Source organism: Manis pentadactyla, chromosome 2, assembly GCF_030020395.1.
Source record: "Manis pentadactyla isolate mManPen7 chromosome 2, mManPen7.hap1, whole genome shotgun sequence".
Lineage (NCBI taxonomy): Eukaryota > Metazoa > Chordata > Mammalia > Pholidota > Manidae > Manis > Manis pentadactyla.
In genome coordinates, this window is record NC_080020.1 from 196,136,577 (window position 1) to 196,150,654 (window position 14,078).

The 14,078-nt window shown below is 39.8% G+C and overlaps 1 protein-coding gene across 4 annotated transcripts in view; it reads left to right on the top strand.

Annotated features, from left to right (window-relative positions):
• The window catches only part of LHCGR (luteinizing hormone/choriogonadotropin receptor), a 55,743-nt gene that overhangs the window by 17,715 nt on the left and 23,950 nt on the right, over positions 1-14,078 (top strand). For 3 of the 4 annotated variants that reach the window (XR_008995850.1, XM_036925876.2, XM_036925875.2), the window contains exons 3-6: positions 1,632-1,706; positions 4,715-4,789; positions 6,857-6,931; positions 7,020-7,097. Coding sequence is in view for 2 of the 4 variants with exons in the window: in XM_036925876.2 (XP_036781771.2) it covers positions 1,632-1,706; positions 4,715-4,789; positions 6,857-6,931; positions 7,020-7,097 (303 nt within the window). In the remaining 2 variants the exon portion in view is untranslated. Of the gene's footprint in view, positions 1-1,631; positions 1,707-4,714; positions 4,790-6,856; positions 6,932-7,019; positions 7,098-12,785; positions 13,460-14,078 lie in introns of those variants that run through there. The other variant, XM_057497230.1, reaches the window with a different exon arrangement.

Here is a 14,078-nt window from a genome sequence, read left to right on the forward strand (position 1 = left end):
AGAAGAAAATGTGTTAGAAGTTTATTGTACATCCGAAGATAATCTTTGTATCTAAAATAAAAGTGTAAGACAGAAACAAAGTATTTGTAGCTGTACTGATAAAAGGCATTTATCAAAATTATAAAGCAGCCTGACAATGCAGGGTGATCTCACATTTGTGTCAGATGTAACTTCACTCCTTTTTCCCAGGTCTCAGCTTCTAGGGTGCAACACCCTACGTGTGGAGAGAGAACTTACTCATGAGTCCCAGTATTCGAACATCCTCCTTAATGTTAGTCTGAGCCAAAGGACCTCAGAGTCCATTTAGTTCCCAGAGAACATCTCCATCTTAACAATACAGTGGGATTTCTAAGCAGATTTGCATCTATAAAGAAGATGCTAAGCTGTGATGTTAGCTCCTTGGGGAACCCCTCACTGCACTTTAGGGTATTAGCAAGAATGAGGATCTTAAAAGTAATTCCACAAGAATGAGTGCATATTATAGGAAATTCACTGCAGGTTACAGAAATGACAGTTTGCTTGAACCTAACACTTACTCTTCTGCTCTCAAAGTTTAACTTCAGAATTTTGTTAACTTTTAACACATTAAGACCTCTTGGTGAGAAAAGCAACCATAACTAAATAAGTAAATCATTAGGTAGGAATAAAATGAATAGGCCCAGGAACAATCCATTACTGTGTTGTTCATAAAAGATAAAAGACATTAACTGCCTTAAGCTCTGCCTTTCTGTGGGCTAAAGCTCTTATCAAATCTGAAGCCTTCAGGGAATGTCAACCTTAGAAACATGCAAATGTACCATTTGTGAATTTGAGACTTTCTTCTCAGCTGTCAGCAAATGGTAGCTTATGTTAGGAGTTTGGAGTAACATTGACATTACTTACATGTTTGGGAGTGGTATATGGCAAAGCTGGTTCCTTTATGTTTGAGTTCTTTTAACAAATCTATTTATTCATTAATCCACTCATTCATTCATACCCCATGTGCCAGGCAACATGAAGTCACCAGGGATTCAGAAGTGAATAGGCATATTCCTTGTCTTTAATTTGCTAGCAGAGTGAGAAAAACAAATAAATAGACAGTTACAATCCAAGAAGGACATTGCAGGAGTTGACCCTTTGCAACAGCCTCAGAACAGGATTTTGGGAAAAGGGTAAAGAGTTACGAAGCAATTAATGCAACCCAAATTAAAACCTCACTAGAGTGATGGAGTTAGGAACACAGACATCTTGATCCTGGTCCTGAACCTTCCTCTAAGAACATTTGCCTGTCCTCTCAGATCCTCAATTTCCAAAGCTGTAAAACAAGGGAATCTGACTAGATTTTCTCAAAGGGCCTGTCCACTTCTAATAATCTGTGGCTCTTGAGTCATAAACAAGGAAAACACCTGTCACATAAACAGGTTACTGAAATGTGCATTTCAACAGCACCTGGGTTTTAGATGCCATCAGTGTTCTGAAAAGGAGATGCTGTTAGCACTTTATGATGCGAGGACAATTTATGGGATCCTTGTTCTTTTTTAAAAGGGCACAACGGAGCCCCCAGTTGTTGGGTCATACACACAGTTTATAATCATGTGGATATGGTCATTCCATTCATGTTTCTTCTTATACTTTTTTTTTCTCTCCCCTAGTGAAATCTCTCAGAGTGATTCCCTGCAAAACATAGAAGCTAATGCCTTTGACAGCCTCCTCAATTTGTCTGAAATGTAAGCATCAGCTAACAGTAATTATTGCTGTACATTATTACCTTTGCTGGCTGGAGCCCACTCAGTATTTGTGTTCGAGCATCCACTGCTAGGAATCCAAGAGGAAAAAGACTACAGCAATCTCTAGGCCTGGGCAGTCACTAATTTCTCTCACTGTAGTGGCCTGAAGGTTGCCATAGTGACACCCGCTTCTCCCTGGGAGCTGAATAAACTCTGAAACATCACAATACAAAGTTGGAAATTAAAATTGACATTGTGGAGTCCTGCCAAGGAGCTCTTACCTTATGGAAGGGAGGGTATAGAGTACTTGGGGAAGTGGAAAAATTTGGAAAGGAGCTTCGAGATCATGAATTAGTTCATAGGGGAGGGACTGTTTGGGCATATTGATTTATTCAGAAAATGGTTCTTGGGAACCTACCATGTAACCTGTGTTGGGCGTGTGTATAGTTATTGTTGTTACTGTGACGTTTTAGAATTAATTCTTAAAAATAATCTTTTCCAAATTATCATTTTCCTCCAATTTACAATTTCCTCTGAAGTATCAATTTCCTCCAACTGGCTCAATTCCATTTTCAAATGATGAACCTTTGGCCCAGAGGTTAACTGACTTGCCTGATGTCATACATCAAGTTAGTTGCCAGATCTGGGACTAGGAATCAGGTCACATAAGACACCAAGCTTCTTACTGCTGTTTTATTTGTCCCAAACCTGAGCTTCTACAAAGTTCATCTACATAGAAGTTTCAAAAGTTAAGAGAAGGAGAAAGATGATAGCAACAAATGTTTTCTGAGCACTTGTGCTTGGCATTTATTTCCTTCAGATTGTGTCATTTAATCCTCACAGCCACCTTGCAAAGTGGGATAATTGCGTCTTTTGTTCAGGGGAAGGAATGGAGGCTCAGAGCGGTTAGTAATTTAACCAATATGGCACATTAGACAATGGCAGGGCTGGGATTAAACCCTGGCCTTTGTTCAAAGCCTGTGCATTTCCCCCTATACCACAAGGCCTCCCTATGAATGGTCCAATTCACAATTATCTGAAGAGAATAATTAGTTGCTAAGTATGTGAGTACCCACCACATGTCCAACCTGCTAGTATACAGAGGAGGTAAAATAGGAATCTCCCCCTCAGGATGACAGTGCAGCCAGGCTGATGAGACTAACTCACCGAATGATCATGCAGAAATAAAAAATAAAGGGTATTTAAGATTAATACTAATTAATAATCAAAACTAACAAAAGGTATAGTCTGGACTTGGCTGTGAAGTAGAAGTTCATGAAGGGTTATTACTATTATAGATGAGAGTCTTATTCCAGACCTGGAAAACTGCAGTTTTAACAGACTTCCAACTGGTGCTGAAGCACAGCTTATACTGAGAACCACCGGAGCAGCTTAAGATAGATAAATAAATCTGCTCATGATGCAAAGAAACATTTATCAACAGAAAGAAAAATAAAGTGCTCTAAGGGAAAGTTTATGAACTTTTCCCAAGGAAGGCCCTGAGGCTAGGATGTTAGCTCCATACAGGCTCTTTGCTTTGCTTAGCTAGGTGTATGCCCAGCACCTAGAACAATGCCTAGCACTTGTAGGAGCTCAATAAATTTTGTTGAATGAGTGGATGGATGGCTAGATGAATGGATAGATGGATGAATAGGTGGATGGATGAGTGGTCTAAGGTCAGACCCCAAAAGATCCTTAAGAGGTAAAAGTTCCTTCCATCTTACCTACATGCTTTATGTGGCCCATAATTGCTTGACTCAACTGTTGTAAAAATAATTGCAACAAAACAACACTCACTTATAATGAATCAAAAGGATATACAAGATGTAAATAGGCAAATGACAAGTAACTATAGTAAGGCGGAATAAGCACTAGACTTAGATTCAGAAAAACTGAGTTCACTTCTAAGTTCTGCTGCCTCTCAGGTGTGTGACTAGAGACAAATCACTTCCTGATTTCAACTATAAAAATAATTGTTACCATGACTGAGGCCTTACTGTGGACCAGATATGCTTATTTACTCTACAAAACTGCCCTATGAGGAAACTGAGCCTTAACTGGTATATCCAAGGTCAGACAATTAGTAAAACCATATATATAACCATGCTGACTCCAGAGTCTGTCCATCTAACCACTACACTGTATTTTCTCTATAGAAGGGTAATTATCTTTTCCTCAGGTGGTTATTGCATGGGTTAAGAAAGCCAAAGGCATTTACCAACCTTTTACTGAATCTAAAGTAGACATGATCTGGCAAACGTGGCTATTTCTTAAAGGGTCAGGTCACTGGGGAACTAGGAAGAAGGGTACTAAGACCACTATGTTGTTATGGCTGTACTTTTATACTTTGCAAAGCCCTGCCTTGTACATTATCTCTACCTATTCTATGACTCAGTACCTACCAACCTATGAGTTAGTGAGAGTACGTATTATTATTCCAATTTTACAGAAGGGAACACTAGCTCAGAGCAGGCATTATCATGAAACAAATTATCTTTAGGATGGGTGTTAAGTCCCCAAAATTCAAGCCTCTGGACTCTGCCTTGGGCTATTTCAAAGACTGAGTGCCCATCTGGATAACTGGTCAGTGTGGCTGCTGGCCCAATAGGAAGACCAGTTGGCCTTCAAGGGAGAGTAGCCAATCTGCTCATCTCTCCTGGGAGCAGAATCTCCCATTACCCTCAGGTTCCATGGCAGAGCTGACTTGGCCAGGAGCCCTGGGTATTGGTACAGGCTCCAGATCTGGGGGTAGGGGATGGCACATACTGCCAGCTATGATGCTCACACCAGCCTCAGAAAGAGGTGGAGAGCAGAGCTTGCAGGCAATAGCCAACTGTCTCTCACCATGCCATTTCCATCCCATTTAGAGGGTCTCAGGTGCTCCTCTAAAGCATATGAACGTCACTTGACTTTGTTGATGCCATTTTCAACCAGCATCCATGGTCTTGTAAATTCCAAATAATACACATCTATTAAACTGCTGCCTGTTTTTCCCTCTCTCTTTACAGACTAATCCAGAACACCAAAAACCTAGAGTACATTGAGACTGGAGCATTTACAAATCTTCCCCGGTTAAAATATCTGTAAGGAATTTTCCTTTTTAAGCAACTGGGGAGGGGAATATGAGAGTCTGATGAAAAAACAATTAAAAGGTTGGAAAAAAAATTAAACTATAAACTTAGCATTATTTGTATGTGTGCTTCAGCAGTCTGATTAAAATTAAATCTGTATTTCCTGTCAGCCACCAAGCTGGGTGCTTTTGAATATGTCTAAGTGGTTCCCAACATTTTCTCTGTCCCAAACACACAAGAAGAATATCACCCCTTTGCAGTGATTTTTAAAGCTGTTGGTGGGAATGGAGTGGGGAGGTTATAACATTTTAAGAAGGCTAAGTCAGAAACTCTAAGGTAAGGTGGTCTACATCTAGACAGAGCATAGGTGAAAGTGGGAGAGTGAAGTCTGGTATGACCCCCATCCCTGGTTGAGAATTACTGATCTCCTTTACCTCATTTGATCATTCATTCATTAACTGAAAACTTTTTAAGTATTTCATTGAGGTAGGCAATGTGACATATAAACTAAATCATTTTTTTCTATTTCCTATTAACTCTTATTAAGACCACTAGTAAGAATTCTAAGTTAAATACCATTATACTCCAGCAAAACCAAAATTCCTGAAACTTGATATAATCCACAAATTTACCACTATGCATCTTCTCACATAACAGGTAATTACTTATTCACACACACAAAATTTAATTCCCTCTAACATAGATGTCTCTCTCTCTCTCTCTTCTTCCTGATAAATTTCATAAAGTCTGCAGAGGATGGGTAGTCCACAACTGCTACCACTTGCAAAAAAAAGAGGGAGACAGGGTCGGGGGGACATTTCTTTGGTGTTCCATGTCATCTGCACAGTCTTGCTCTGGGACCCCTATGGGAGCTGCTGCTGACACGAGAGTGGCTCCTTTGTCAACTCTAATGCTGGACTATTCCTGACCCAGGTGTTCTGCTTTTCCAGACCTCCAAGGGGTCTACAGGACCCATAAGCATCTGCAGCATCAACCACCATTTCCATCCCCAGGGTCTCAGGACCTCCTCTAAAGAAAATCCCAGAACCAAACTTAACTGCTGTAGCCCCTAAGAATCATTGTCTTTATTAAATAGCATTTTTACCCCCAAAACCGGATATTCCCGTAACTCCAGTATGCCCTGCAGTCTAAACGCACACTGCTGTCACTGCTGTCACCAGCCACAGACAGGGCAAGGACTCAGTGTGGTCTAGGGGAACAGGAAAGAGGAGAACCAGACAGGGCCAAAAAAGAGACCTGGCTCCCTCATATTGTTTCCATGGTGCCAGGAAGTTCCTATCAGTTTTCCAGAGTTCTCTGTCAACTGTCCATGGCTGGTGAATTTAAAGCTTGGTTGGGGAAAATCCAGATGCCTGGACTCCTCTAAAGGGGTCCCATTTTTGTGTAATAAAATATCCTTCACTTTAACCTATCACTGAAGCCTCTCTCTTCTTTGAAGTTCAAATAAAAGGTGAGAGGAAAAAAAGGGGACCCTCAAGAAGCTCCAATAACCAAAAGAATGTTTAATAATTTCAGAGAGATAGAAGAAAGAACTTTCTGAATCACAAAGTAGCTAAATAAAGGGAGATTTTTAATAATGAAGGATATGATTTTCTCACATGGAGATCAGTCATCTTTCTGAAGCATCCGAGTTAAAACCTGTTCCAAAGTAAGGATGCCTCCAAAGAGGGATGCTTTCTAGAATTATCAACAGGAGGAAATAAATTAAGTACCAAGAGGAAATGGAATGCAATACCATAGGAAAATACAATTGATATAATAGGAAAAGACAGGCTGGAAATATAAACATAAATGAAAAAGACCTGAAAGTTTAGTCCTAGCCCCTAGATCTCTAAATAAGAGTCATTAGAGCAACTTCTCCCATGGTGTTAGACACTATGAAATGCTGACAACCTTCAACAGCTGAAAGTGTTACTGATAAAACCAAACTCAGTATTTTTTCATTTAATGTGAAAACAGTATTTGCAAAGTGCCCTTCTACTGCTTTTATCTTTATGTCTCAATAACAATCACTTTTATATACTCTGCGCCGCATCCCCACCCTGGGCCAAATCACAGGAGCATTTGTAACACAGGCATCCGAAAGCTTCCAGATGTTACGAAGATCTTCTCCTCTGAATTTAATTTCATTCTGTAAGTACTACACTGATTGCTATGCATAACAGTTTCCTATTTGCAGCTAAAATTTGGAAAGTAAATATTTCTTGTTTCATTCCTCAAGGGAAATTTGTGATAACTTACACATAACCACCATACCAGGAAATGCTTTTCAAGGGATGAATAACGAGTCCATAACACTGTGAGTAAACTCCCAGATTCATATTCTGCCATATAGACTCTTTCTATTCTCACTTCTAGCTTGAGGTAAGCTTTTTCTTGTCTTTTACCATGTTTCTCACTTGCAGATGATATTCTTTGTGACCTACTATGCCAGTGGTGACAGGAGTTGTGTGGGATCACAGATGGATCATGATGGGTCATATATTCACATGACAACCAACCCACTCAGTCTGAAATTAATCAAATGGGCTCTGAGGATTTTCAGTGACCAAATTTTCAAATGATGAAATTTTTCACTGCATCAGTGGAATGCTTTGAAGCTGGGAATAGACAGCCTGGAGGGGAGTGGCTGTCCTGGTTAACAGAAAACACAGAAATTTCAAGTTTCAACTGAGAATACTTTAGTTCAGAAGGATATTCTCCAAGTAGGTAGAGTATTTGATCAATGGACTCTTCTGTCTCTCTCTCTGATTTTTCATTTTGCTTCTGAGGCAACACTGTCTATGCTCATTCCCTACATCCCTTAATATATGAAAATAATATCTTTTTATTTGACAGTCCCTCATCAGGTTACCAGGCTCATGGGCCCTATCACTTTCATGCTTTCCTAAGGCCTTGCTATTCAAAGTAACGCCCATGGACCAGCATCCACTGCATCTTCAGAAAGCTGGTTAGAAATGCAGACTCTCAGGCACACCCCACATTTACTGACTCAGAATCTGCATTTCTGCCTGTCCCCAGTTGATTCACATGTACATTAAAGTTTAAGGAACCTTATACTAAGAAAATCCAACCCATTCTCTTCACTGCAAACCTGCCTGACTTCTTTCCCTCTGGGATCCCTGCCATCTTCATGGGACATGCTCCTTTGCCCCACCGTTCAGGAGGAGTGTGCTGGGTACCATGTCTCATTTATATCCAGAGCCCAGTGACCAGTGACCCATATGCAATTCTGCTCCCCACATCCATATCCCTCTCACTCTTTCTCTTTGTGTGTAGCCCCCCTCTCACTCTTTCTCTTTGTGTGTAGCCCAATGACATGATAGTGATGAGGCAATAAATGAGCTTTCCCTTAAAGAAAGAGAGACCATGCACTGATGACCCTGAAATTCGGAGGCAATTGTGAAGCAAGAGAAGAGGCCATCTCAGAGGACTCTCTTTTCTATCAATAGATTCTAAAAATTGGTATCAATAGTATGCTGTATTGTATAATACTTTTACTTTGTGTGAGTATAATTCAACACATATAATTATCATGTTATAAAGTTATAGCCAATGCAGCCCTGGCTCAGAGTGCTGCAATAAAAAAAAATAAAGAGCAACAACCAGAAAAAAAATATTTCAAAGTAACTCGAATTCTTTACTTGCAACTCATGAACACTAGGAAGGAGACTATAAATCCTAAGAAAACTCGTCTACTATCCCTACACTTCCCTTACACACTACAGCTCTTCCAGCTGTTTATAAAGTGTTTCCAAATCACTGTTGCATATGGATCTGGAACTACTCATTTATCATGTCCCCCACCAGAAACTGTATTTACAGAGCAAACACTGAATGGGGAGGTACTGCATGCCTTAGGATTTGGGGTCTTCCATGTCTTTATTGAGAACACAAAAGATATGTAACACCCATGTCTTCAAGAAGCTCATAATCTCAATTATGAGGCAATTGAGAAATTATGGGCGGAAACATGAAATAATGAAAGTATAATGTAAGCAGTAGATATTCACTGTGAGACCATGTGGTATAGGAATGAGAAGTCTTAGGCAAGTCCTCCTTGGCTGGAGAAGTCGGAGAAGACTACATGGAGGAACTGAGCCTTGAGTTAGACCACATAGGATCAGTAACATTTGTATGGATAAGTGTGATAATAGCAGCTAAATATTTTACAGCACTTATTAAATGTCTGCTCTGTTTTTAAGAACATTTTTTTCAAAATTCATTTAGGTCTCACAGCAATCCTATGAGGCAGGGACGATCAGCTCCATTTTTAGATGAGTAAACCAAGGCATTGAGAGGTTAAGTAATTTGCCTGAGGTCAGGATTTAGACCCAATTTGGCTCCAGAGTCATGGTCTTAACCATTATGTGACACCACATACCAAGAAAAAGGGAGCAAGTAATCCAAGAGAAGGGACAGCATGAGCAAAAGCATGGCTGTGGGAAGGGGGAAAATAGGATGAGTCTTACTCATTGGGAGGAAACATCCTGCTTAAGGAATGGGAAATATGTTCAGGAAAATGGAAGGAATGAAGGGAACACCAGGTTGCAAGGGTCTTGAATGCTGGGATGAAGGGTTAAAGGCTTAGAAGGAAATCCAAAATAAGAGGAAAGCACCTGATTGAGTAGCCTTTATCCAATGATCACAAATAGCCAAGACTTCCTCTGATTTTTACCTAAATATAAAAATAATCAGGAACCAATAGATACTCCTCCCAGGTAAATGTACAGTGAAAGGAGTGGAATGGAATTGGAATGAAAGGGCAGAAGACATAGAGGAAGATCAACAAAACGAATGTTGGGATAATCCACAGCATTCTAGGAGCTCACAAGACAGGGCCAACCCAACAAACTCAAAGAACGACCAGGTTCCTTTTCACATGTCACATTTCAGCATGTGCACACAAGAGCTGCACAGTACTTCCATTATGGAGCCATTAACTTAACGTTAGTTATGATTTTAAGAAGAATAGTGCCTATCAGCAGGGTGTAATTGCCCCACCTCTGAAGTTAATGAGGATTGCTGATCCATCTCTCCCAGAGCGCCTGTGGGGGCACTGTGCTTCTGTCCCCCACCTCACTCTTGGCCCTTCATCTAGACAGGGAGTGATTAGTCATTTACTTGGCACTTGTTCTCAGCTGAATGGGCCCTTCTGTAAGCAAAGGATCCTGTGGAGCACCCTGCCTGAAAAAGGGTATTACCCTTAAAAAGGAAAGCCTTATTTTCTCAGCTATATAGTTCAACTCCCTAATTAGAAAATAATGAAAGCAAGCCTTCTCTCTTCATTATTAATAGTATTTGAGATTTTGATTTTTGTGGAACCTTTCCTGCCCTACCCCCACCCAAATCTTTACCAACTGTGAGCTTATTTAATGAAAACAAAACTCTTCACTTGATGCTGGAGAAGCTCAGTGGGGCTAATGCTAAAACTATGCATTATACTCTTACATCCCTTTATAGCCACTTTAACTTTTCATTAAATCTCCTCAAGAGCCACTTTGAAATGTACCCCCTGAGCAAGTAGGAATTGGCTGTGCTACCTCTAAAATATTCTAGATGACTGGTCATACCAGCCTCAAAGTCTCAATAAAGAGACAACTTTGATTCACAACTGAACTCCACAAAGAGAAGGAAAGGTTATGGCAACTGATTCTCTAAAATTGTTCAGGGAAGGGAAGCCTGACAAAGGATGACAAGATTCCAGGTGGCACCTGGACAGGCCACAGTGGAGAGACCACTGGGTTTTGGAAATGAAAGCCAGGGTTCTGGTCCAGGCTCTGCATCTAATCAGCCTTAGTCAAGTCATGCCACCTCAACATGCCTACGTCTCTGTCCAATGGGACTACTACACTCCTTGTGCAAACTCAATCGCATTGTGTCAACTATATTGTACTGCCACAATTAAAAGCTAATATTCAGCAAGCCAGTTGTTTTAGACTACCCCAAAACCATTATGTCTAATTACCTCTTCTTAAATATTTTTATTTTGAAGTTTTTATCTGACAAATGGAGAAAATTATACTATGGACACCCACACCCTACATACACTACATAGGTTCACCAAGTATTAACAGCTTGCCATACCCACTCCACCTCTATGTACGTACATATATACAATGCATTTCCCTTTTGCCAAATCATCTAAAAGGAGTTTAGGTAGACATCATGACACTTAATACCTAAATACTTCAGCACACATCTCCCCATAACAGGGACAGTCTACGTAACTACACCATTACACCTAAGAAAACAAAAATGAATTTAATGACATCATGCAAAATGGTAGTTCAAATTTTATCATTCCTTTACACTTACTAGTGACACTCTTCTGTAAAAAAGAGGATGTCTTTTTTTTCCCTTTTCCTCTCTGTCTCTTGCACTCTCTTTTTAAGTATCACTATGGAATGGGGATTTTTCAAAAATTTTATTCAATGTTATAATCCATTACTGTCATCATTTTCTTTGAAGCCTGTCACCTTATTATCACATATGGTAAAATCATATAAGTTGACATGAACTTGGCTGAGGTGAAAGGAAACATAAAAACTCAGTGCTGCTGAAAGGCAGGAGGTCTGCCCTTATCACAGACAGGGTTCCTTGCAATAGAGACTGTGAACCCCACAGAAATGGGGGAGTTCTGATGAACATTCAAAGCTAGGGGTGTGGCAGCATACAGTAATAGTCACTGACAGTTATCCATATAACCACTGCCAAGCCACCCACTAAAGAAGTATCTTCATACATGACGACTTGCTGAGATAGACGAGGACTTCAGTGTAGTACCACATGGTAAATAAAGGAGTAAATTTAGGATCCCTCTTCTTTAGGTGTTTGTATAGTCATTTGCTTATAGATATACTACTATTATATTTTCTAATATAGTATGCCTTGCCCTTCAGCAATGGGGCCAATTTTTGGGACCCTGAGAATCTGCAAACATAAAATAAGCTTTCTTCTTTGAAATCATCCAAAAACTAGGTGGCTACGTGATCCAAGAGGTAACTATGGCAGAATGTCTAATACTGTTAAAATAACCTCATAAATGCTTTTAGAGCCCAGGAATATTTGGAGTTTGTTATAAGGCAGCATTCAGAATTAGAGTATCATCTGTGATTAAGTTCTAAAGCCTGAATCTTATTTTGAATAAAAAGGTGACATTTTCTCTGTTTGAGTCACAATTACTGACATTTGAATAGAGAGCCCAGACAATGCTTTAAAGTGAGGTGCAGCTATTCTAATATAGGAGATGGGAAAAAATTAATTTCTGTACCTGTGACAGCATCCTCAAGGCAAAGAAAGCCCTCCACATTTAATTTTGACACCATGATGTTTTTGGGGAAAAAAAGTTATCTGAAGTGACTCTCCAGATGTTTTAAGGGGTGTTTAAAGCATTGTGCAGGCCTGACAGCATGAGGTCTCTCTCTCTCAGCATTTGTAATTTCTCTAAAGTAAGGAAGGCACTCTTTTAATCAAAACAAGGCAGCAAATTCTATTGTGAGTGACTGGTAAGAACAAAGCCATAGAGCAGCAGCTGAAAAGGCAACAATGAGCTGTGCTCTTTGGAAAGTTGGGACAAGCAGGACCCGGGCTATTAAGGAAAAAAGAGATAGAGAGATGAAAAAAAAAATCCAGAAAAAAAATGTCAATGATGCCAACACAGACCAAAAGTGGTTAAGAGCCTTCAAAGAGTGAGTATATTTAGAGCAGCCCAGGCCACTGAACTAATCTGCTCTACCTAGAACAGAAAAGCCTCTATCCCAGTGGAGGAGAACAATAGTTCAATTAAACAAGTTGCTGCATTTCATAGAAATCCTGTCCAGAGAATGGAATCTGTCCTGTTCTGGTCAGAGAGCTGGAAGCTACTATAAAATATAATCAGAGGAACAGGACATTAAACATTTCTGTGTTCCAGGACCTATTTCTAAAGGCTTAATAGATGTTTACTGTTTTAAACCTTACAACAGCCTTTTGAAGTGAATACTATTATTATCATCATCCCTATTTTTAGATTAGGAAGTTGAGACACAGAGAGGTTAAGTAACTTACCCAAAGCAACTCAGCTCACAAATAGCAGAGCTGGGAGTCAAGCCCAGGCACTTGAGCTCAGGGCTTGCAGATTTAACCATGAGGCTGCACTTAGAGCAATAACATTGTAAGCCCCACACCAAAAAAAGTATATAAAACTATAATAAGTATCAAAACTAGGATCCAGGGAGCATGTAAGAGTGACGGGATACAGACAACTGCTGGCAGCTTTGCTTTGCTAAAACAGAGTAGGGTCTACTTTTTCTTGCTCCATCACTTAGAAGGTTGAAAATGCCATAAGGAAACTAGACTATGGACTCAGTTCTGTCCAATAGATCATGTGATTTTCACTGTCAAAATGACAAGGGCATATCATCCTTTGACATACCCTAGGACAAGTGGTCCCAAAGTGGAATGCCCAACACTCACTGGGAGAGCTTATTATAAAAGTGCATGTTCCTTGATAGTACTACCAGATTCTGATTCCATAGGTCTGCAGCACACTTGGTCAGTCTACATTTTTGGCTAGGAGTTCCAGGTGATTCTGGTTCACTGGATGGAGGAGAAAGCTTTGACAAACATCAGCCTACACTCTAAGAAATCCAGTTTCAAAGACGTTTAGAGAAAAGACCGGTATGATTCTTTAATCTTAAAGAGATTGCTATAAAGGAATTCAACCCCCAACATGGTAAGAGACTGTGAAAAATTATAATCTAAGTGTAAAATAAAAAAAGAATTCTAGTGGGACTGAGCTGTTAAGAAGGCAAGAAGGTTGTATGTACTTATGTAAGACAACAGGGATAAACCAAGTACCTATTCCCTCAGATTCTACAGTATAAATGGGAAAGGAAAACTATTGAAAAATGGCATCCAATAATCCATTACAGAATATAGTTAAGAGCTCATGTGTGAAGCTATAAAGTCAGAACTATTCCAGAAGCACATGACAGCCTGACTGAGCAACTGCTGGCAGCCGTAAGCGTTCTGAGACCCGGGGGTTTACAAAATGAATCAAATGTACTTCCCTGCTCTCTCTGAACTCAATCTAATAAGGAGACTTTGCTAATTATTTTGTAATCTCTGTATTTTCTGAACTTCAGTGTTCAAATATCATGCTTCAACATTGAGTCCCACCTATATTTATTTATATGCTTGTTTGTTTAAGGTATGCTGTGGGTTGATGGAAAGAGATTTACACACACACGCACACACACACACACACACACTAATCATTCATATTGTACACATACAC